The 27879-nt window shown below is 30.3% G+C and overlaps 2 protein-coding genes and 1 long non-coding RNA gene across 3 annotated transcripts in view; all 3 read right to left on the bottom strand.

The window, feature by feature from the left end:
- The window catches only part of LOC132948174 (uncharacterized), a 258391-nt gene that overhangs the window by 14310 nt on the left and 216202 nt on the right, over positions 1 to 27879 (bottom strand). The window lies entirely within an intron of this gene.
- Positions 10209 to 15136, bottom strand: LOC132949422 (uncharacterized). Its single transcript, XM_061020302.1, is given in 4 exon segments — positions 10209 to 11280; positions 13891 to 14056; positions 15026 to 15108; positions 15110 to 15136. Coding segments are annotated over 4 exon segments (810 nt in total). The 3' UTR covers positions 10209 to 10746.
- Positions 24125 to 27879, bottom strand: part of LOC132948130 (transmembrane protein 132B) — a 61305-nt gene continuing 57550 nt past the window's right edge. The window contains exons 9-10 of the mRNA XM_061018456.1: positions 27349 to 27539; positions 24125 to 27260 (exon numbers count right to left, since the gene is read on the bottom strand). Of these exons, the coding sequence (XP_060874439.1) occupies positions 26977 to 27260; positions 27349 to 27539 (475 nt within the window). The 3' untranslated portion in view covers positions 24125 to 26976. The remainder of the gene's footprint in view (positions 27261 to 27348; positions 27540 to 27879) is intronic.

Genomic DNA, 27879 nt, shown 5'->3' on the forward strand with positions numbered 1-27879 from the left:
AGGTGTTCTCTTAAAACCCAAATATTTAATGCCCGTATACATAGAAAATGTATGTTTCACATTTAATGAAAACTAAAACTATCGTGACGGAACTGAATTACGAAGAACGTATAAAACAAAAATAATCGTCACCAAGTGATAGGTATAATCTGCTATGTACTTACAAATCATATTAAATAACATTAATCATTATGTATTTTCTTATTTTGTTAGGTCGGTATAAAAACCTACCTTCCTACTTATAAAGCATTACCTAATCATTGATTTTAAATTTTAAAAATTATTCTACTATAACAATAAATTAACAGTTGTAGGCAAAGTATTATAATTTAAGGTATTTTTCATAATATCCTAATTTTTGTACACCTATAATAACTGGATTTTAAAAACTACTCTACGTCTAGCGGGTATATAAGTTTGTCTGACAATAAATATTTACATTAGGTCTACCGCGTCAACAGAGTAGTAGGACAAAACTTACGTTATTATTTATTCTTCCGGCGAAACGCGGTCCCTTTGAGTGTATAATATTTTCTAGTGTCAGAGCTGTGCGTCTCCGCCAAGCAAAATGCGCGTCTTCATATCTCCGATCCAAAAGTTCAGTCTGGAAGTATTGAGATTAATGACATTTATAAAAATAGGCACCTTGCTTAATAACCAGAATGGAACGAAATATGTGAGTACGTATTAGAATCGATGTTCGTCTCAAACGATTGTCATTTTCCATAGATTATTTATAATTATAACCTAACCGTCCCAATCATAGAAAATATATATGGTCCTAACCAATAGATGATGGATATTTTTACATTATCTTCAAAAAAACATTTATTTGTTTCTACTAGACGCAAATGCGGTAAATTGAATTCAAATGTATAATATAGATAACGGTATTTTTACTTGGTAACCATTTATTTATTACTTGGTTTATAAACAAATTCTAATTGATATAAAATAGTAATTATATAAAAATAGTTTTATTGATCCCAATATTTAAAAATAATGTTTCAAATAAAATAATAAAAAAAAATTAAGAAATACCTATTAATTAATATGTATTAGCTAAATAACAAAATAACTAAATAAATTCGTGTTTTTTTTTAAACATTTTCACGCCCCCCCCCCCCCCACCCCTTGTTAAAATCATTTGACTCATTTAGATACTTTTTGAATTAAGAACGTTACATTGAACGTACAAAACTGTACCTACCTACATAATAGTTATCAACCTATTAACCCATCAATAATATTATATTTTTTATTGTGTACACTAATCGATTGGTATATACAAAATAACGTTAAGTTATAAATAGGACGTGGATTTAAATGCATTAAAAATAAGAAAAATGCCTTAAAAATACGATCTAATGCACTTATATTACAAGGCTTAATAAAGTGGCCAGAAAAATTAAAAGTCCAATTTAAACGAATATAAAATAGAATTTAGATAAGTGTATAGGTAGTGTATTCGTTATATTTTGAATTTCATTATAGCACATCAGTCGATCAGATGCTATTTAATATTTTAAAATAAAAAAATTCGACAGTAATTCCATATTGGCAAGTGTTGTTTTCTATAACTGAAGACTGAAGTTATAGTATCGAACATAATGGGTACGTAAAAAAATAGAAATATAAGAAAAAAAATTACCTTTATTTAATTGTATTTAATTTTTTTCTAATAAGTTTTTATAAAAGTGACTTTATCCCATATAAATGTTCTAATTTCATCTTTCAATACGTTGATAATATATGAAACGAATTCTTTGCTAGGAAAGCAATGTTTTAGAAAATTCAGAAAATGCAGTTTATATTTAAATATTATAAATAATAATTTCTGATGCATTGATGCGGAAGAGTGAGGGGGTGGACAATCAGCCTAACCGAAATCTAACATCTTAAACACTTAATACAAACAATTTTTCACACACGCGTCATGGTATGAAAATAAAAAAATATTTATACCGATTTTCTGCCGAAAAAATAAATTATTTTAATCTCAATATTATTTATTAGTTAACGATATCTTTGCTCAGAATCGTTTTTCGTTTGTTCGTTTTGTATTTTAATAATGTATACGTGGATATATTATTATTACTAATAATTATAGTAGTAGTGTTTGTTTTATTTCATTAATTTATTTAGTACTATACCAATAAATTATATATTAATTAATAATTTTTAAAACATTGTGTTCAAAAAAATTTTAAAAAAATGTGATTTTAATTAGAGTCTTGTAATGGCACCTACCTATATTTAAAAAATAAATAAATATAATAATAACTGTTGAACTTTTAGGGTCATAATAGGTAACACATTCGTGTATGTAGTATTACACTATTTATATAGGTATATTTATATACCTATACGAGTATACGAGTAGGTATATTATTCATAAGTGCGCACACGTCAGGATAGGCAGTTGACCATTCTGTGAATATACTTTTATGTGTACATGGTTATATATCCCTCATCCCTATGATATAGAATATAGATATTAGGTGAACAATAGAAGTTAAGCATGTGACACTAAATTAATAGTTACCTATAACTTATAACGTTGTATTTGGAAAAAAAATTACCAGTTATTAATTAAAATTGTATCTTATGACTATTATCAGTTATAACTTATAAGTCATAACATATATTTCTATAAATTAAACCAAAATATTTATATATTTATATTAAGTACCCTGTATAGGTATGCACCTATTAATTATAATTATTCTACAAACAAGGACTGGAAAAACGACGACGCCGTTTATATCTCGCGTATTTTATACATTTCTAGTCCGGAATTAAAATATGCGCCTACAACACTTGGCTAGCACATTTTTCGTGACATTAAATATTTGTTTTAAGTCTTAAAAGTAAATTTAAGCCCCAAAAGAATATAAAAACAAACTTACTTTAATTATCGACTCCTTCGGCGGAATCCGTGACGTGTGTGAACTGCGACGCCCATGAGGAAACGCTCCAGAATACAGCCAGAACTTAGAATATTGTGATTTATGAAAAATAAAATTATGCGAAACACAGTAAGTTTTTTGCTCATATCTTCTTTGCTTATTGAAATTTTAGAATTTTTAATCGACTGTGTCTTCTGCAACGACTTTGAGATTTGCCATAGATTAAATAAATAAATGATAGATATTATACTAGGTACGTCATATGATGAATCCACGGATATAATATAATGCAACTTTTTATATCAAAGAGTTCTGTGTTAAGGACCAATTTGTTCATTGAAATTTGATATGACAATAAACCAAAATAGTTTATAATTTTGAATTTGAATTATAATAATATGATATAGGTATTATTTAAATTATTATTTTCGTTTATCAATTTAATTATTGATTAAGGTGGTGAATAGATATCAGATGCACAAGAATATTTTTATAAGAGCATATTGTATTTTATGAATTATTAAATAAAAATTTAATTACTGGATTTTAGAGTTAACATAAAGCCATAAACGTATACAGTAAATTCATCAAATACTATAATACCAACTATATTTTTACAATGATGTGTGTTTTTTTTTTTAATATTTTTAATTATTTTTTCTTGTGGTCTGTGTAAACGATAAGTATTTGTAATAAAGATTCAATTTTCATATATAATATTATATTATAGGCACTCAGTATGTAATCATATGTTTATTTTTAGTTTAATTTAATTGTAGGTATTTAGTAAATAATAATAGGTATACGAAATTGTGTTTTCGAATAGCAATTTATTGTTTGTATTAATACCTACACCATAATAGAGAACTACAATTTTGTAAATGATGTACAAATGTATTTGTGGTGTTTTAAGGCTGCTGTAAGATCATTTATGAGAATCCTTGCATTAAATTGTTAGGATTATTTGATATGAATAATTATTTTATTACATATAGGTTTATTACATATTGGTAAGTCGATCAGAAACTATATTTACACTGAATGTTAATAGTAAAAAGCTATTAAAAAATCTATTATTTGTATTTATTTGTTAATAATAATTAAGACTCAAATATTAGCAGTAATCTTGTTCCTTTCAAAAAATGTTTTTTTAATTATTTTTAATTTAATTTACATTTATCCCAAAGTGATCTCTGAATAATCATTCAATGATGAATTTAATAGTTACATTCTCGGATACATTAATTGGATTATAAATTAAAATAAACTACAGTTTCCAGTTTCTACTACAACATTATTTTATATTTTATTTTATATTTTTAATTTTTTAAACACAGTCTGCACCTTGTGTTGGTGATTTTACACGTAATATAATAAAATTGATACTAGTGATGAGTAGGTAAGTACCTTATTGTTTAATCAAATTATTTACACGATTATTAACTAAAAAAATATCTATGAAGTATAAACATCCGCATTTCCGTTAACTATAAATTCATAATTGTATGAGCTGTACATGTTACATATATTTTTCGAAAAAACTATTTAAAAAAACAAGAATAATTCCTATTTGATGTCACACGGGTTAATCTAGCAACTGACTGCTACGACAACTGTGCAATTTTTTTTAAGCATAATACGTTTTGATAACGTCCAGAAAAGAGTTTGTTTTAATACTGTCTGTCTTGATAACAACTAATTTAATTTAGAGTATATTGTTATATTATATTATAACGAAATTAATAATTATAGTAAAATATAAAATTGCAAGACATTTAATACCTATATCTATAGCCATTTAGGGTATAAACTACACTAAAAAAGGTGTAAGTATGCTAATAAAATATATGAGGTGTATAATGTATTTATGTATATAAAAATATAAAATATAAAGATTAATAACATTATATTGTTTTAAATACTACGCGCAAACCTAAGGTGATACCCGGCGTATAGTATAACATGCAAAAAGGTGCGTATTAAACTTGGCGTGGTGAAACGAAGACGGTCTCGCGTATTTTATACATTGCGCTATTGGGATTAAACTTATAAATGCTTCTACGTCACGTAGTTAACAGATTGTCCGTGGCAATAAATATTTAATTTAAGTCTAAAAAGTAAATGTAAAATAGTAGGTAATAATATGAAAACAAAATTACTCGTAAACATCTACTCTTCCGGTGAAACGTAGCTAGAGTGCCGCCATCGCCAAAGAAACAGCTATAATCATCCATCTTCATCTAATCATCTCACTCCGATGAGCTGAAACTTGAAAGTATCGAAATATTTTATGAAAATAACCTGATCAAACGAAATTTGCGAGTTTGTGTTACAACTTATCCGGTTTAACGAACTGTCCGTTTATATTTGTGGCCTTTTATTTTTTTGTTCACTGAAATCAAAATATACAATATATTATATAATATAATATAATATATTAATACAATAGTATTTCTGAAACTATTAGAATTGTTAACCGTCGCCGACGAATTTCGACAATTGACGATTGCCATAGATATTATAAAATATATAATGCCATAGATATTATAAAATATATTATTTACTATGATAAATCCAAAGAACTTATATATTATTATATAAGTACTCAGTATACCTATACGGTATATTTATAAATCGTATGTTCTTTTACAGAAATCTTTGTGATCTGCAATGCACCTATTCTGGTTTTCTATTTCAATTATAGTTCGCATGCCAAATTTAACTATACAAACTGGTCCGCAAGTTTATAGACATTCTAATACATTCTCCCGCCAGTGCCAATAGACAAAGTGTTTGAGAAGTTATATTTTTTTGGTACCTAATTAATTTACAATATGAATTATTATAAGTTACCTATGTAGGTACTTGTCCAAAACTCGACTATCTGCAAATCATTGGTTTTTATGGTATAGCCTTACGAAGTTCACGAATTTCGGTGTTTTACGCATCCGTACAACGCTTAAAGTTTGCCGAGTTAAGTTTTACAAATTAATTTTTTTTTTAATCTAGGTAAATCAACGTTTTAAAATTGATGATGCAAAAATCATTTTGACACCCACCCATGGTGGTTTTACATAACAATTCGAGGGATGTTTTTGATTTTAATTGTTCGAGCAAGCGCAGTGTGGTACACCGGGTACATATGAAAATACCAAAAATTTCAATTAGTTATAATACATATAACTTAAAAATAAGACTGACCGCCAAGTTCAGACTTCCCTGTCGTTTTCAGTTAAAAACTAATGATTTCCGGCAATTATTTTTTGCAATATCGTTCTTAATTCGTTGTTACTTGTAATATATACATATGCCTATTTTAAAAATATTATTCGTGGGTAATTGAAACGTCTAAAATATATTATCATATACAAATACGATAATATACAAATAATAATAATTCAACTTAACAGGCTACGGTATTAATAATATTTAATAATATCAATATAAATATAGTATACAATATCCTAGGCTGACAAATCGTCTCCACTTAAAATCGTTTTTCGTATACTATGATATTATATCATTGAATTCAAATTTAACACTATCCATAACAGTCACCCACTTGTAACCTACTGTTCAGCAGAGTCACTTCCAATTTTTTTTTTTAGATTCTGAGATTATTCATAAGTTTACCTACCTATATTAAAAAAAAAAAATGTCTACAAGAAAGTCAAATTAAATTTTTATGAACGTTTGAAATTCATATTTTTACAACATTTTACAACATATTCACTCGATTTCTTATGTAACGATTTTCTTATTTTGTTGTAATTAAAAAAACGTATGACTGTAGATACTTAAAAATTTCACTGAATGTTTATATTAGCATTTTCTATACACGATAAAATTTTGAAAATAATTTGATTCTTTTTGAGCTGTCTACGGACATAGTCAGTTTTCAATTATTTTAGTTTTTTTTTCTATAAATATCAATAAAATTTTATTTTTTGGGTAAAAAAGCGTGAAAATTTAATATAAAGCTCCTGATATATCGTTCTTATAGCAGTTGAAAAATATTAAAAATACATAGGCACAATCTTTTTTTATAAGCATTTAAAGTTCAAATGTTGACAACATTTATCAAATTTATAATTTAATAATTATTTTGTAGTTAAAAATGTATAAAATGTTCAACTTTTGTAGCTAAGGATTAAAAATTTTAAACAAGGTTCCACGTAAATAGGTTATATATAAATTACTTTATTCACTATAATATCATCAAATATACTTGTTAAAATCATAGGCTAACTGACCGTTTTCGCTCAGAATCGTTTTTCTTATACAATGGTATTATATCATTGAATTCAAATTTAACACCATCCATTACAGTGACCCACTTGTAACCTACTGTACAGCAGAGCGACATCCACTTACCCACCTTTTTTTAATTGACCTCCCTTTTTATTTAATTCCTGATAAACGAGTTTTGGATAAGTACCTACCTACATATAGGTAGGTACCTGTCCTACCTATATTAATTAAAAACTATTTTTAACACGACGTATTTACTTATTATTTTTGTCTTTTAGTTTATCTAATTTTGTATGATTAAAATATGTTTTCTTTATACCCAAATAATTTTTAAGTACCTACAAATAATATAGAACTCAATTTTATTTTAACAATAAATACTTTTATTAATACAGTGTTGACTTTGTAGATGGGTAGTAATAAATTAACTGTACATTCAGGATTACATGCATTCAGGTGAATAATTATAAGATTTCAATGATAGATGTAAGATGTAAGATGTTAGATGTAAGATGTAAGATGTATTGTTGATTCATCAATACGATGCTGGGTGGACTTGAGGACTTCCCATGTTCAGCGACCGGCGTCGACTCGTCTTGTGTGGCACAGCGGAAACTTCGTACAGCTGACTGTTCGACAAAGACACTGTAATATTATTTGAAAAATATTATTTCTACTTAATCATAATAACTGGGTATAATGAGTTTAATATTATATTATATTACAATAAATATTAAGTACCTATATTATTAGCTTCTAATAATTGGGACGTCATTTTTGTAGATATTGATCCGGACAAAATGATGCAGGCCCAACGCTATGCCACGGTTTATGGCGTACCTATCCGATGAAATTGTTGGAGACTCTTTCAAACTGGGCAATCTGATAAACGGTGACGTGATCGTTACTTCGCGGCCATCATAGGGTAGACCAGAATACACAAAAATGTAGGTCATCGGGCTGTCGGCTGTATGTATGATAAAGTCCTGGAAGTGGGAATTACAATAGCCCCTAAAATGCTGTTACATCTCAACCTTAATAAAAACAAAGAGTGATTAAAAAATGGCAACGAAATTGGCCTACAAATCTGAAAATAAGTTTATGGACAGATAACTTCCTAACCTAACCTAACCGGTATATTAAATTAATTAAGTAGGTACTATATTAATATAGTCTGTTAATTATTTTTTTACTATGCTTTTATTGTATTAAAATATACACAATGACTTACAACCCACCGTGCAAAAAACAATTACGATTATATAAAAGGAATATTCCTACGGAACATTGAAACATTCCTACGGAACTTCCATTTAAGTTCCAAAAACATTCTAATAACGCAATATGCCGTGTTGTTTGTAACAATGAATAAACCATCATAGAGCTATAAAATAGGTTATATTACTTGAATAGTTTTTCGGGAACATTACAGTAACGTTATTCTAAAACTATTTCTGGGATATTTATTCGCAATTCAAATAATAGTTTTAAATTTTATGTTCCAGTAATATATTTATCTATAAGTTTTTAGGAACATTCAAATACATATCTCTCCTCTACTATGCAGTTTGTGGGGAGGCATAATTGGATCGACCACTCATCCCCTCCACCACTAGAAGTTATATATTTATTATTTGTTGTATATTATGTAAAATATAACCATGATCCATACACAGGAGCAAATAAGGAAAAAAAAACTTACTTCAAGAATTATCATTTAAGTAATCCCCAAATTATACATTGGTATATATTTCAAAATACTTACACTAGTGATTACATAATAATTTTTTTGAAATATAATTTACTGATAGAAATAAAAATAAAACACAAATTAAACTATAGTTTTAAGCAACTGTGGTTTTGTTTACAGTTGTATAAAATGTGCTTTTTTGTAATATATGTGTTTAGACAATTCAATGTTAAAAAAACGAAGTACTTAAAAATACACGTAATATTTAGTACTGTAATTAAAATAATTATTTGTTATATAAAGAGGCTAACACATATTTTATATTATACACATTACCTATATTCAGTATTGGATAGGCAACCACCACGTTTTTTTTGGGCTTTGTCAGTGATTCATAATGTTGAGTGTGGGTAAATGGGTAATGGGTCGACCGGAAAACAAGTTAATTTTAATTTGATTTTTTGATTTAATTTGTAACAAATTTTAAGTAGGTATTCAATATTTCAATGTTTACATATTTATCAAAAGGAATAAAACAGTGTATTACGCGTCAATTCAAATACTTACCTACTTCTTACATTGTAGAAACACCAGATTGGTAGTCATATAAATTATTTTAAACATCGTGTGCTGCAACATCATCTGGTGGAAGAATTCTGATACCGGTTCGTCGGCGCACGCGAACAATAGACAATAGATAATTATTGAAAACAACGATAGCACTATGGCAGACCAACTTCGTCCAAACACGTGGTTGGCTCGCGGTGTAAATAATTGTATATCAATTTTACAAATCGCAGAATAATATCATTGAATATTTCTTCCATTATCAAATTTATTTATAGTATTTACTATTTAATAATATTGATTGTAAATAAAAAAGTATTTATCGTGCGTTGAGTGTTGAGACAGAGTTTTCAATCCCTTTCCTATTTAGAACAAATTTTTTTGGGCAAATTTGTTGTTCGACGGTACCGTAAACTATCTAGCGTAGTTTTGAAGTTAACTCGGACTTTCTTACACCATAAAATTCACTAAAACTAAAATTTATATTAAAAAAGACATCAACAGGTTTGTCGCCAACACCTATAAGTTCCGAAAAAGTAACATTTTGACATTTTGTAGTTAACTCGGACATCCTTACACCACAAAATTCACTTAAACTAAAATTATTATCAAAACAGCGATCAACAAGTATGTCACTGTAGACTGTTCATCGGTTAACCAATGTATATTCTTAGCAAGTAGCAACGCTCAATATTTTTCGTTAATCAAAACAAATGTACATCGCAATCGCACGTAATAAAAAATAATGTATAAATATTATAATTTATCAATTAAATGTAAAACACGTTGCTTTTATATCAAGACTTTTAATCGTTAAATCGTTAATATATGACGAGCATACAAATATAAGGTATAAACAGTATACACTATACACCATAGGTATATACATGAGTAAAAAATACGGTTTTTAAATAGTAATACAATAAAATATATATGTAATTTATATATTATTATATTACATTCATATTATTTCGATCATCAATAATTATTATCTTATTGTATAAGGTCTACCGCCAGTAACTTAAGTCATAATAATATAATTATATAATGAAAAAAACTCATAAAAACTACAATATTATAATCGCACCACGCAGTGATTTTAGAATGGATGAACCGTGTCGCCACTGTAAACCTCCGTGGTGCCACGATATGCCTAGGACCACTTAATTTTGACGCCCCTGAGATTTCGAGAAGCGATGGCGGGTGGTACACAATATTGAACGGTAGGTACATATTATGATATATTATAATATTAAGTGGCGCGCAGATGGTACACAATATTGGGCACCATAAATGTTAAAATCATTTACACTGCATGTCTGATTAGCGTCACAAATACCCGTAGCCAGTGACGGATCTAGTGGCGGCAGTGGGTCGCCGGAGCGGTGGCGGCGGTGACGACTGGCCCCGTCCGCAGTGGCGACGCCGGAACAGCAACGTGGCCACGTCTCGGTCATCGTCGTCGTCGTCTTCGTCGTAATCGTCAGCGCCACCACCTCCGCCGCCGCCGCCGACGCCACTGCCGAAGCCTCCAACGCTGCCACCCCTGTGGCCGCGGCCGCGACGACGCCGGTCCCCGACAGGTCTCGGGAACACGTCCGACTGGGTCTCCCAGCACGGCGCCCGGGCCGCGTCCGGCGGCGGCACAATTCCCAGCGGCAGGCAGCTGCCGTACGGTATGTACCCCTCTTCGGCGTGCGGCGTCTGCACGTACAGCCACTGCTCGTTCTTGAACACCGCGTTCACCACCATGCCCAGTGGTAGCGCCACCTCCGTCTGGTAGTGGTCGTCAAGCTGCGTCTGGTACAGCAGACATCCCGTGCACAGCACCATCGGTATGTTGCCCGGCCGACCGATCGACGACTGTGTAAAGACATCGTAACAATTATTAACAATGATTAAATAATATATTAAATATTAGTACAATAATTTGAGTACAGACGCATAATGGTATTCGGATATGCCCACCCAACCTCCCCGAAACTTCAACCCAGATGATTATTCTGAGTCACCAGACGTCTCGCATAAGTCGCGGCCCTGAGGCCCCGCACTAGAAACGAAAATTCTTACCAGGCAAATGTAAATTGTTTTTATTTATTTTTAGTTTTGACTAAGTATATTATATAAAGCGTATTATTATATTAGTTGACACTATAATAATAATATGTAATATGTAGGTATTGATTGACTCGCTCCTTTTCTTGAATATGTTTGAATAAGCTAAGCTATATAGATAATTAATCAGTACGCCGAGAACGGTATGGAATAATATTATTGATTTACAACTACGGTTAAAATGAAACATCCAAATTTAAGCGGTTAATAATTTTGATCTACATTTAAGATATTCGAGTTAAAATTTTAAACTGCAGATTGAAATTCAAATATTCATGTATGTGTTAAATATGTTGAATTATTTACAAGCTGTAAGTTATTGTTGGTATGCAATCTATTCAATCTCATTTGGATACACAAAAAAATTCTATTATTATGATACGATATATTCATCTGTCCATTATTATTTACATTTGTTGGGTAATTATAGGTTAATTTGAAACATAATAATATTTTGCATGTAACAATATTACAGTAAAGTTTGTTTATTTCAATTTATGAATACTAATTGTACTAGGTATGTTGTTATAAATGTTGTATTTATTAGAAGGGAGAAAGTCCAACTCGCCGTGGATCTAGTAAACATTCTAAATAATGATTTTAGGAATCACACCAGTCGTAAATCCGTTTCGTGTCGAATAATTCAAAAACAAATCGTTTTAACCTAATAACCTATCTTGATGAAACTGTTACAATAATAAGAATACTATATGACTTATTAAAATTTTAAATAATCAAGTCTAAATGACGTGAAAATATTACTTAGGTACATGTATTTTATGGATTTAAAACTTATGAACAACTAAACTTGTTTTTGTAATTGAATACTTTTTAAGGCATATTACAGTCTAGTCCGCTTTAGAAATACTATTTTTTTTAACCATGTGCCTTACGTCGTCGATCGTTCGGTCTAATCGTTTTTTCTCGAACGCTAACGACTATCTAAATACTAAATATGAAATAAGATGAATACCTACTCAAACGTAATATGCAATTAACCGTCATCCCATAAACAAAACAAAAATACCTCAAATAATTAATTTCATCGCGAATCTTTGACGATGTGAAGCATTAAAAATATATATCTCCTGGAGTCAAGCTGCATAATAATATAATATATTCAATATTAATATTTTGAACGTGCACCGTACTGCGTAAGTAGATATTAAAAACTAATTAGAAACGATTGATGAAACTCGACGAATGATTAGACAAGTTACATAGGTATCAGCTATCGGCTATCGTAATTTGGAAACAGGTGGGAACCGTCGAACGTCGAATACAGAACATAATTAAATTAAAACTAAAGTATACTCGTTGTTAGTCAACAGGTATTGACGAAATACCTGAGAGTTAAGAGGACCTCAATATAATATATTGCAATTCGAAATAACCTATGACGTATAAACTATAAAGACAAAACACAAAAATACAACAAGTTTTCTGTAAAACCAATTGATTATATACCCTTATGGCTTACCTATTGTTTTAATATTTTATAAAGATCGACATAACAATATAAGAGAAACGCGAAGTGAATAACGATTGGCGAAGATAAATGACGTAAGTATATTTTTGTTGCCATAGTTGTAAAGTGTGGACAATTGTCAATATATATAGGTAAGTTGGCCAATACAGAAGTGAATATATTTATTAAGATTTAAGGTAAAACGCCAAATTTTCAACAGACTCAAAAAAATTAAGTTTTAACAACTAAAACTAATTAAGTATAACAAAAAGAAACGTCATAAAATAATAATTTTTGAGGTAAAAAGTTTTTAAAAAGTAAGTAATTATAACATTTTATTTAAGACAAGTGACATTTTATAATAGTAATTGCATGTCAGACTAATCCATAAATTTAATATAAATTAGGTATAAACATGCCGTGACCGTATGGTAAAACCTAATATACATTGTAAACCTATACCTACTATAATACAGGTAATAGCATTGATTATTATACATGTACGAGTATAACCAATGGTAATAGCGGTATTGAAAATTTATAAACATTTCAATATGTCCCTTTTCTACAAATTAATATAGATGCTTATCAAATCGTTTATTCTCGATAATGCATTCCTATTTTCCGAGGGCCTATAGATTTAATTTTTTCTAACTTGAAAGATAGGACGTTGTTCTAATAACAAAAATGTAGTATAATTAGGTATTATTAATTTTATTATATTGTGTCCAGAATTTAGTATTGCACATTCTCGCAGATGTCTCCCGAACGCGTGGGACTCATTCAACTGATGCACGTATAATATAGTTGAGATACAATATAAATACAATAATATAGTCAAGACAATATTATAATATTATGTGATAAATTGTTATCTTAGGACTTTTTACTTTTGAGAGGAAATCGTCCAAATCAGATATTCCGTAGCCGTACGTCTGTTCGGGCTTGCCGTAGTCCAATATGTTTGAGTGCACGTGGTTTCTTCTTTTTCTCTGAACATGGTTGTTGTGCCTTCTTCCTCGATACTCGGACGATGTCGAACCACCGTACGATTTCCTGACAAGTAGCGTATAACATAATTATTATTATAATATTATGTTATTAAAGTAATAAAGTATCATAGTTTTCATCTTAAAAACCTACTGACGAATACTTCGAAACACCAAACACGTTGATGTATATAATATATTAGACTATAATATTATATTATTTAGTCACCGCACGTTCATAGTAAATAATAACATAGAATAGTATCAAAATGCGCAATGCAGTGGCATCAGTTGGTGGGAGGGAATATAGAGGAAATTTGCCTGTCTGATTTTAAAAGCACAGCGATTGGGTGGTTGTTGGTAAAAACATGAATATTTTTATAATTTTGAGGAAACATAATAATTGTGTAGGTACTGTGAAATTATTATTACAATATTAACTAATATAAATATACATGGTATTTTGTTGGATGCAGAGTGTTACAGAAAGATCTGGTAAATTAAATATAAAAATGTATGCTAGTTAAGCTTAAGAAAAATTTATTAAAATTATATAGAATATGGATGATAGGTATCTGAAAAGAATATTTTAAAAAATGTTATTACGTTTCGAATAAAAATTTATTCCAAAAAAAATTTTAATTTTTAGAAAAATAAAAAATAAATAAATTTCTTGAATTAAATAAGCGTTATTACCATCAACATTATTCGAAAAATTATATTTACAAATTTGCGAGCGGAAAGACGCATACGTATTATATTTATATTCGTATTCCATTTGCATTTGTATGCGGGCATGTAAGTACAACATAAATAATAATATAATCCCATATATTATTTTTTAAATTACTTTTTTGATTTTTGCATTACGGTAGTGCCCGTTTCAAATGACATAAAAAAATTTCTAAAAACATAACTGAAAACAACCATTTTAAAATTCATCCGTGATTTCTTAATAACCGCCGTGCCATGAGGGTATTTAATATTTTATAAACTAAGTTATACTGTATTGTGATAACATATTTGAAAAACTCACGTTTCATGAGGCTTCTGGTCGGTTTCTTGTTGACAAAGATCTCTTCTGTGCAACACCCATGTCAGTGTATCGTCGTTTTTTTTTGGCCAGCGATGAACTTCGAAGTCCCATCAGTTTCGTTTCCCATCGGGTGCCTTCTTTAATTCTAAAACTCCTGTAATATTTGGTACTTATAATATGGATACCGCGTGAATAAACGTACTACAGCATACAAATGTACTGCACATTATAATGCATTAGCATTACTTAGTTGTATTTTAACATTATAATATCGAGTTCCTGAGCTTTTAGAATAATCGAGAGAAAAAAATATTGACACTTGTAGCGTTTCGAGTTTTTAAAAGACTAATAAAGTCGTCGTTTTAAATAAGAATATAATGCCTGTTATTAATGTAAAAATTTAAAACTAAATTCCAAATCTTATATGTTCGTTCGATGCTGGACCTGGGTTTCGATTGATTTAAAACAAAATATGCAGATTGTTGCTGGGTATATTATTATATATATTATAATGTTTATCTTCCGCTGTTTCAGGAATTATTCGTGGTAATATTATAGTGTGGAATAATATTTATATATCTACAAAATCTAAAAAGCGCACCACTTCCGGGTTTCGATTTCGAGCGCAAGTCGAGCGTTGTTCGAAACACACTAAATACTTAATCGCCGCCGCGGTTGTTTAATAAATCCGGGAAAACCCGGGAACGTATCGCGTAAGAAATAAAACAAAACCTTACCCGACACATCCCACGCCGACGGAGATCCAAATGCCTTTACTGATGACGGACTCGGCGTGCGGCAACCGGCGGATGAGGAGATAGTCTGCACCGGCACGTCACCGGCGTAATATATGGTATAGCTGGTATTATAATGAAAAAGAACGTATTGGACGTACCGAGTTTCCTCGTTTGCGTTCGACTCGGACGTCGGCGGTGTCCGACGGTATTGCACGCGCGACCGTAATATTATTATCATCATCATGATAATTATTATTATTATATAATATAACATATTATAATACGTATACGCACATATGCATGCATACATATTATACATGTGGATAATATATATTTTTTTTAATGCATAAAAAATACGCCGTTTCCATCGTCGTTGTGTGTTATCGATGCGGCTTTAATTGTTTGGGGGCGTCTTTGGTCAGGCGCTCGTGCACACACGCACACACGCGCACACAGAAACGCGTGCGCGGGCCCGACGACGACGTCGAGTTCCCCGTACGGACCGGCCGGCGAAGAGGCGTGACTTGACCCAAGCTCCGCAGCGTGCCCGGCCCGGGCCGACCGTGGGAACGTGTTATAGATGACCCGAGTGCACCGCCGCCGTCCTCTCGCACACACACACACTCACACACATGCACGCACACACACACACACACACACGCACACACACACACACACACACACACACTATATTATACGTGATGTGTATTATGCTATATTGTACACGATCATTTTTTTTTTTTAAACGTAAGACAATCATAATTTCGAAAACTATTAACATTTTTTATCATTATTATTTTTAAAAAATCTTACTCTTTTGAACGACAACATACATATTTATTATCATGGAATATTTGTTCTGAGTGTTTCGCTGTATAATATTATAAAGATCGAATTTCGAACTAGAACACCTAGTTCATTTTTTATAACTTATACAAGTACTTATATGTTTTAAGTCTAGACGAGTAGAGTAGTGAACCATCGTTTTGCGGGATACAGCTGTGCGGCCGTTACAGTCCTCGTATTATAATAACTATAAATAAATATTAGTTATTAGTTATAACGGATAAGTTAACTATTCATTCGAAATTCGATTTTAGTATAGGTACATCTAAATACTCCAATTAATATTCTGCTCCGGACTACGAAATTAAAAACGTATGTTATGTTTTTATCCTACAAAAAAGTAAAACAATCTAAAATAATAACGATAAAAATAGTAAAAATATCAGGTTTTTTAAAAATAGTTTTGTCATAAAATTATAATATTATGTAAAAAAATTATTTTAAAAAACGTATAGTTTTTGAAAGTATGAGAGTTCTTTATTAAAAGAATCATCCTACATATTATATATATTTCCAACTCTGTGATGCGTTCTCCTCCTCATCTTACTTAAATAGGCGTTTGTTAATTAGTACTATATTATTATAAACAGCGACTCATTACAAAAACGAAATAACAAATCAGACGAGGGGATACGAGATCGGGTGGTTTTCGACGTGTATGAGACGGGCCATAATATATTAGGTAGATATGCTCTTGATCAACCGCATACCATGATATACGAGCTATAATATAGCTCTTTGCGGTACACACTGAAGTGTACCTGAGTACCTGGCCGATCAACCAATCAAGTATCGTTTATTTTCATTCCACCGAACACGGTCCATGTGTATAATAATATGGAGTAAAACACATTTTAAAAGTTGAACTACCCGAAAACGCTATAACGAAAAAACAGCCTCCCGGCGATGGAAGATCGGGCCGCGAAGTACGACGGAAAAAAATTAAACCCCAATCATAATATATTATGCTCGTATTCAGCGTGATCTCGAACAAACGACCCAGTCGGTGTTTGCAGCGAAAAACTCGCGAGACAATGCCAATATTATATTATTAGGTAGTATAATTATTATATTATACACAATACACTGTATTATAATATACACAATATATTATATTAATACTCTGCGCGACTGTGTATATTACAATAATCGCCACGGCTGCACGAAAAACGTGCCGGACGTTTATAATTATAAAGTACCTCCAATTCGCATCGTTTGTGATAACGGTTGGAAGACTCAGCCCCGCCCGCGCATTCGGTGTTGCGAACCGTGTCTACGTGTATACTTAAGAAGATGCTATACACACGCAATCGTTAATTTTGTTGTTCCTGTCTTGCACACACACACACACACGCCGAGCACATATTTAGGGTGCTGTATGGAAAAATCGCCCAGGGAAGCGGATTTTTACGGACATCACTTTTTTTTATAATAAATGTAATTATTATTACGATGCTATTTAATTTTCTAATCGTTAGAAATATTAATTTTTATTGTAATAAAAATCTATTGAACTAAATTTTCTCGCATTTTTTTCTTTGTTGAATTTGTGTCATCGATATCACTAACTAATATAATATAAATATAATATGATCAATGTGTTAAAGTATAAAACAAAAAAACCCCATAAGATTATGCACTATAATATACAAAACGCTATATTACTCATATTATATTATTTGAGGTGCGCTGATATACATAATATAACATAGTTCTATTGATTAAATGAAATACTACTAAAATGTCAAATTGCATAAAAAAATTGATTAATTTAATGGTTAGCTAAAATTTCACTGATAAATCATGGGCCACTAATTCATGTTTAACGCACCATAATAGCTATTGATTCATTTAATTTTTTGTGGCTGTTTATACTGCAAGTATACAACCTAGCCTCAGCGATCATAATCAAAGCTACGTAGGCTAGGTTAGTATGTGAGTTATTACTTACGTTAAGTCTTTAATTTTTTGAAAAAACGATCTCCATATACATATATTATTTAAATGATCTGGAACTCACTTGTGTCAACCAGAATAAGGATCTAGGTATACTTTTCGACAAGACAGTCTTTCTTTTAATACCTATACTCATTGCACTGCACATGTGCAAAGCAAAGCTTCATCCATTATGTTAGGTTGTATAACACGGAACTGCAATAACTTCAAAAATCTAATTGTGTTAATCACTATATACTTGGCATACATAGGCGTGCGCAGACTTAAATGTCTGGTCGAGCCTAGGCAATTATTATAATTATAAATAACTATAATAGTTACTTAATATTTAGACAGCGCCCCTAATTTTTTTTAACACATCAACATACTACATACATGTTGATGTATTTATCTATTAATATCTATAGTACTATAGTTATTGTATATTTGTATAAATGTTTAATGTTTTTGTTAAATTAATAAAATTATGTATCTATATCTATAGTGCAGTTGTACACACAAATATTTTTGATTTTATTATACTTTCACGACAAATAAAATTTCCATGATCTCCAGTTTCCTACAAAGCTGGGCAAGTTAACCAATTTTTTTAACTAGTTAAAGTTAAGTTATCCTAAAATAAAAAATAACTAAGCTAAGTTAAAATTAGTTTTAAAAAGTTACTGAATTTGAGTAACTAAGTTAAGTTACAAATTTTCATGAAAATACCTTTAACTTACTCATAAAAGTTTTTTTTTATCTCATCGTAGGAAACTAACTAACTAGTTTTGGTATAAAGTAAAACAAACGCTCAAATGATAACATTGACACACTACTACATAAGCTGATATTATATAATATAGAGACTTAAATTGATAATAATTAATTCTTATATATTATTTTATTTATATACCAATATAATATTATAGGAATGTAGAGTGTAGTTTGTAGAAAACACGACGTAAGTATCACCGTATCAGAAATTATTAACTAGGTCCGTTCTGGAAATTGTATTATTACCTAATGTACACAGTACACTATAGTAACAATGTAAAATACATCTTAACCGTTGTCATTTAATAGAAAATTTAAACTTCCTAGTTATATTTCAAATAAGTAATAAATAAATAATAATAATCACTATTCACTATAATACGAATAATTAGTAATAACTATATGTCTATATTATAGTATATTATAGTAAATAGTTATAAATATAATAATATACATACCTACAATCGTCGGTAGATATACTTCCGTCCTGGCGGTTCTCAGAAATATCAATGCAAATAATATACAGTTCATAAATCATAATAACATTTTACAAATAACTTTAATTTTAACAAAATAACTAAGTTAAGTTACAATTATTTATAAAAAGAAATAACTTAGTTACTAACTAAATTATTTTCTACATTCTTTTTTTTTTTTAACTAGTTAAGTTAAAAGTTATCAAAAAAAGTAACTTTTTAACTAGATACTGCCCAGCTTTGAGTCTCCACAAACATATTATTATTATAATACAAGCATTATAAATAAAATATAAACGCACATTTTACCATGCCCCAAAAAAGTTTTAGGTCGAGCCTGGGCTTGACCGGATCGTGCCGTGACCACGCCTATAATATGTTGGCTTATATAGGTACGTTCAATATTCTTGATTATAATTCCATTGTTATTAGTTTGCAGGTCACCAAGTATAGTAAGTTCAAAACAAGCTATAGCTTCTATATATAGAATCAATACAAAGCCGATTTTTGAGAACAGTATCGTTAAATCGTGTAGATGTAATGTTATACATACCATGGCCGTAGCGGGAACAAATTTTCGGGAGGGGTTTAAACCCAAATCGTATATTTTTATAAATTTATAATATAAAAAAAAATTAACTTAAATAAAATGTACCTATATGTAATATAAAATAAATAATAATACATTTAAATAAAGATTTTTATGCATCATACATGTGATAAATGTATACAATTTTAAACTAAATATTTTTATAGTATAAAGTCCAACAGTCCAGCAAATTCTAATAGTACAGTTTTTAAAAAAAACAAGAAAACTAACATTAATTTTAAAGAAATAATATAAATTGTAGGTATTTTAGATGATGAGCCGAGCGATGAGTATTTTGATGTTACAATAATAATATGTGATTTTTATTTTTTTAGTTTTGTGTCTGAACGACACGTTTTAATTAGAAAAAATGATCTGATTGACAACATTGATGGAGGTTTCTGGTATAAAATTTGATCTACATGTACCCACTTTTGAGAGGTAAATATTGAAATATCTCAGTATTTTTTGAAATATTCGAGTAAATCAAGAAAAATACGAACATAATAACAATAAGTTAAAATTTTAATATATTAAGTAAAATTGGTTACCTCAGAATTTGGTCAAAACTGAGAAATTTTCCAAATTATTTTTAATATTCGTACAATCATATTTAAGATGTAAAATTTAATACAATATTCCTTATAGCTAGCCGTTATTACTGTCCTTAATTTAAAAAAAAGTTCAGTGTGATTTCACAAATAAATATTTTCAATAAAATGTAAAAAAAAAATTATTATTATTATATAAATAACTAAATCAACTTACTGTAATAAATAAATAATTGTAAGTGTCATGTCAAAAAAACATACCTACCATAATAATAATTAATTGACGACCTTCGCTTAGAATTGTTTTTCTTAAAATCAGTGGTTAATCATTGAATATTTGAATGCAATAATGCATTAAACACGTATATATTACAGAGTAGAGTTACTCAATCGAGGTGTACACTCGATACCTATACTACTGTTGTACAACAGTGCGGGTTACAGTCTAACAGTACAAATCCACGGACAGCTTTATTATACATCGTTCTGTTTTTGAAATCACAGTGTTTTTGGTATTTTCGATGTACTATGTTGTAAATTTTTTTTGTTCATTCATCAAAATCTTAAGAATTTAATAATATCAAATAAAAACCAAATGAATTACATAACAATAATAACGTTTATTAGTGTAAATACTAAATGTACATAAGATTACGACAATATAGCCATATATTTTATATATTATAAGTATCATATTTTTACATAAACAATTATTTTGGTTCAGGGCTAGAATTCTGACCACAGTAACTTCGGCTTATTTTAAGCGATTAAAAGGAGTTAAGTAACCGTTGCTGCAGATCGTCGACTAAATACTAAATGCACACAGAATTGCGGCAATATATTATGCACATTTAAAAGCCACTGCCCAAACACCTAAAACTGCACCAAAACGTATAATCTATACTTGACTATCTATGTCGGGAACACCGCAACAAAACATTCGCCGGACGAATCTCTTCGCCCGACTCTACAGTGTGCGACGTCTGGGTCGGACCATGGTTACTGCCGTGTCCGTTGCTGCAGCATCTCCACATTCGCCTCGGGTAACCATATCCTGTAAGCCACCGGTCGTCTCGTGGTCCAGCGGATTTGTCGAGCCATATTTTTCGGCTAGGTATCACCGATTAACTGCGTTTCAGTGTTCGGTATCGAACTTAACTGCTGGACGACGGAATCGACCGGCTGAACAGGTGGCAAAGTCGACGAGGCGGGTAACAACGACTCGATGTCGCTATCTCCTACAGCGGTAGGTGTCATGTCTTCGCTGTTCATTATTAGTTATTTATCATGTAACTTGTATTTTACTTTATTTGTAAATTGTCTGCAAGGTGTAGGTACCTACATAACTATTTAATAATATTATATAAAAATAATTGACTTATAAACCAATTCATACTTATTCACCCTGTAAACGGTATTTTTTATGTGGAATAAACACTCACTCAATCGGCAGGCATAAACTATTCAACGAAATATACCACTTTTTGGGTCAATTCGCCCGAATGGTCTACGCAACCTCCAATAAGGGACATCTAAATTTAAAAAATACACATATCGCTATAGACGACAACATCGCGCGCCTTCGCATTCACCTGTCGCGGATGGCACGGACGCATGATAGGTACACCCTATACACTCCATAGTTACTTCCATTCATTAATTGTACCTACTTGTATTTTAATTCTAAACAAATAATCCAACAATATTTCATACAGTTAAAACAACTTATTCCACGTAGTTATTTTCAAGGGAGGCGCCTCGTTCTAAATCGCGTCTGGTAAAATCGCCACCGAATTACACACTCGTCGGAGCGGTCTTTACCGCAAAATATATTATTGTCGTCGGGCGACGTCACCACAACAATAAGCCCCGCTATACTGCAACTCAACGACCGTTTCCAAACCGCTGTTCTTTTGTGCGGCTCTTGCTCCGCAAATGATAGCTTATTATTATTGCCACACGCGCTTTAGGGGCGAGTAATGTCAAAAGGGCTGGATTTTGTGTTATCCCGCGTAGTCAGTGGTCTTTCACATCCGCACGTGTACAAGGCTGCACACTCACACAATACGTTTCTCTATAATATATGACGTGTATTATAATACAATATGTGTTCTATTTGAAATTAGCGGAAACAATGTTCATTATTTGAAAGCAATCAGCTGCTGTCCCGGTGACGATGACGAAGGGGCTTCGCCGTAAAATGTGATGTGATGTTATACAACATACGCCATTTTATAACAGGGACGTCGGAAGTATACCAATATTAGGTTTTGCATCCATCTCGACATTGAGAATGTATAGTATGTCACTGTATTATTGTGTATTTGTGTGTATTCAATTCTAATTCCACGATAAATAAAATGTAATCATTGCGTACGAAAATCGATTTTGAGTGGTAATAATGATCTGTCAACCCCTATTTTTGAGGATATTAAATTGTACTTAGATTAATGGGTATTAGTTTATCTGTTTATTTGACTAATTATTATTTTATTGTATTTGGAATTTTAATTTAAATCAAATATTATTTAAATATTTAAAATATTTATTGTGTTGTAGGTACTGTCTGTTTGATCAATACGACAATAATAATTACTATCAAGTATCAGTAATATGTATGGTAGATACTAGATTTATCTAATAACTAATTGTTGACAAAAACATCGGTTGTACTATAAAATATTACTGTTGACTCAATAAAAAAAAACAGCGTATGTACCTACCATTATATTATATTTAACATTTCTTTTTATTTTAAACATACTCAATGTTTTGTTAATTATATAGCAACAAATAGTATCAAAGATTTTGCATCAAATTAAGCAGATAGTAATATTATCATTCTTATGATTTTTAATTGCCTATAATATTAGTGAATAATATCATGAAATATAACTCTAGTCTATAATGTCATAACATAAAAATAAACAAATAATATAGGCACAACACATAAATAAGTGTTGCGTACAAATAAATCTGAAATCTATATATATATTTATAATTAGTAAACGATATACGCAGTCCAATTCAATTAGGTGCTATTATAAGTACTATAAGAAAGGAAAATGTACAAGTACAGTTCTCATTTCTTATACACCAAATTCATTGTACTTGGTCAAATAATCAACAAAATTTAATTTAAACACAAGGTATAGGTAGGTAAAGTAATAAGTAATTATTAATTAATAATGTAATAATAAAATCAATCTTATTGCAATAATAATATTATAACAATAGGTATAATTAATAATTAATTAAAACCTAAAATTGCCCAAGTTTGTTTGATTTACACATCTTTATACTCATAGGTCATAACAGTCATACAACTTCACTATAGTTAATATTTATTATTTTTAACAAGCCAATAAATAAAACCAATAGTAAGTTTAATAAATTGTTTATTTAAAATTAATATCTGCTCACATCAACATAACAATACTTAAATTGTAGTGTGTCAACTACTACTTCTACTTTAAAATCTAATAAAAATTATCATTTTGGTGAGATAATTGGACAATACAGACCACAACCCGGTACATATGAAGGTAAAACATTCAAAAACATTGGCATTTATTGAACAGGTTATTGACCGAATTATGTAAAAGAGAAAATGAATGAAAAATAAAAACAAAGAAACAGACTGAAAGATAGAAAGGAAGAAAAAAAAAGTCAAATTATCAGAGCTCAAAAAATACTTTACAAAGCAATAAACTATACTTTAAATAATAAAAATAATAATAATGAAATAAAGGTAAAGAAAATACTAAAAAGTAAAATAATTCTACACAAAAAAAAAAACAGTCTCATTGTGTCGCGTACGACGTTTCTGCGCTTCATCATTACCGCAAAGTACTTATACACAAAACAAATGAAACACGGGTAAAAATTTATTAGTGGAAGCTTCTGCGTCCCAAAAAAGAAGGCAAACAACATATTATATAGTTTTTTTTTATACAACCTACTTGATCTACGACTTAAACATAATATACATATATAATATAATATAATATCAATATATTCTTTGACTAGAAATAATAGGTATTTTTTTTTTTAATAGGTAGTTTGTTTGCACTATATAAGTTCAAAACATTAAAATGATTAGTGTTTATTTTCTAACTTATTAATATACTATAATTATTTTTTTTAACTAAGACGGTCCAAACGGGTAGCCCTCGAATGTCGTGATATTGTTTATTAAGTATTGCATAACATATATAATATATGGACGGCTGTATGATTTTAGATTAGTTTCGAAAACTGTTTTTTCCCCCAGTTTTTTTTTGTAAGTAGAATAAGGTAATATACCTATTTTTTGGTATTAGTGTTATTGTACAATGTGCACAAAATACGCACTGGGTGGTATCTACTGAAACAATAGTTATTACATTTTTCAAATGTCATAATAGTTTAGAAGCATGTGATGAGGTTATGCCCGAAAATCTGTAATGCAAGTCTGTCCAACAAAATCATACTATTTACATTATCACAGAAAAATAAAAAATAATACCATCATACTGTCACAAATGTTTTTTCTTTAAATGGCACAGAGAAATTAAAACAATGAACGTTTGATTAAAATACATTTCTAAATAAATTAGAATATTGTAGAATAATATATAATATGTGCGTATAAATGTTCACCATTAATGTGTGACTTTAGTTTAGTATAATATTTTATATAATTATTTGTAATTAGGCATTGCTTAAATATATTATATTAATTATTAATATCTGTGGTAACTGTTCAGTTTAAGGGGGCAATTCATTATGGAATACCATCATAGTTTTTAAAAAAAAACCTACATACATAACATATAAATGTACAAGTTACAACCGTTGAACTATTCATTAAAATATTAAATTTAGTATTTTGATATTAAAAGGTATTGAAAAACATTGTTAGATTTGAATATTATGTACAAAAGTATATAAAATTAAGTTGCAAGCAATAATAGGTTACAAACTAAAAAATTAAAAATAATCAACAATTAAATTTAACAAAAATGTTTAGGTTAATGATAATATTGATCTAAAAGGGAAATGGCTTAAACAATATTATCAAAATAGTGATACAATAAATTAGGAACATTCAGAGAAACACGTGTAGAGCGAAATATTGGAAACTTAATTATTATTAACAGCGGCAATAATAATTGTCGTATATAATATAAAAAAATAGGAAATAACGAAGGTATCATTTAGCACAGATGTAACACAACTCATCTATTTTTATTTTTATTTCTTTTTCTATCTGTAATATTATTGCGATTCAAATATTTTTAACAATAATTTAGGTTAAGGAACTAATGTTTTTGTATTAACTTATTATACAAACTGTGTAAGCTTGTTTGAATAGGTACATGTTATTATAATATAAACTAGAAGTTAATTTTTTTTCATTATGTAAGTCCGAGAAATAAATCTTAAGTAGATATATAAAAACATCAATATAAGATTATATTTTGTAAATAAATTTAAATAAATTAAGTTTATTTTAGAAAGAATTTTCAGAAGATACATATTTAGTAGCAAAGGCTAATAATGTATCGACTATAGATATCGTGTTTATATAGGTAATAATAATAATAATATAGTCATTAGGTACCGTCATGTATCCAACAACCAAAAACAACCTAATTTAAAATGTTTACTGTAGAAATTTGGGTTACAGTTTACCTTACAACCGTAAGCGTGAGAACAGCTAACATCGTTATACGCCTTTTTCAATATAATACTGAAGCTGAAATTTAAACTTTTTGGTGTCAACTACTATAGAGCGTACCTATGTATAATATTATAGTATTTTATTATATATGGGTGTACATAGTTTATACAGCGACAACCTTTGAATTAATTGACTTTTTGTGTGCAACAGTAAGATAGAGGAAGAAATAGTGAGATGGCCGGGAGCGAGGATGGGATAAGGCGAATGAGCCGCGTGCAGGTGTCCACTGTGGTGGTGTGAGCGCGTGTATGGTTATTGGTTACTGGTAACAGGGGAGGGGGTGCGAAACGACACGGGTTTGCGGTTGGCAATGACGAATCAAGCGTTTGACTCTTTCAGGTTGTCAAAGTACTCCATTAGCTGTTTGTAGTCCATGCCGAGGTTTAGGTCGTCGAGTTTGATCGTGTCGCTGGCTCCGGCGTTCTGATGTTTCTGGTCAACGGACGCGGGATCGAAGGCAAACATCGGATTCCCGATGATTGCCGCCCGTTTCACGTCCATCGATCTCCGGTTACAGGACTCTACGAATAGCGGGTCGGAGTTCCTCTCCGGCAGTTTAGGGTTGTTATGGTTGCCAGCGATGGACGAAGATCTGCCACCACCTGTACGAAAAAATACAAATAAAAAATTTAAAGATACGGATCCCGAGTATATATTTATTAAGCCACCGGGGCCTAGACGTTTACACACCTTGACTGCGGTTGCGGTGATGGTGATGGTGGTGATGGTGTTGCCGTTTTGGGGGTGGCGGCGCTTGTTCGTCATTGTCGTCGTCGCCGATCATCATGTTGTCCTCGTTGTTCAACTGTGTCCTGTGCGGAGGTACCGGTGGTCTGTAGTCAGCTGGTTTCTCGAGATTTTGGTCGTTCGGTGTCGGAAGTCTGGTGGGAGATTAATACAAATAAATAAATAAATAAAATACAATCAGTAATCAGGCACCATGGATCAAAAACGATTATTTTCCAAGATCTTATAATAGTGAGTATTTTTCATTAGAAAATACAATTTGTTTTATAAATATATATTATATGCAAATTGTCTATATATAATATAATATATTAAAGTAACTCCCTTATACTATAGTTTATACTCTATACCACCTGCAGCTATACAGTATACTGATATAGGAATACCCGAATTCGTATTATTATAGTTTACACAGTTTAGAGTAAAAGCAATCGTTAATAAAGTACGGAGTGTTATACTTTCTCCATACGTAAA

The sequence above is a fragment of the Metopolophium dirhodum genome, chromosome 7 (genome assembly GCF_019925205.1).
Source record: "Metopolophium dirhodum isolate CAU chromosome 7, ASM1992520v1, whole genome shotgun sequence".
NCBI classification, from domain to species: Eukaryota; Metazoa; Arthropoda; class Insecta; order Hemiptera; family Aphididae; genus Metopolophium; species Metopolophium dirhodum.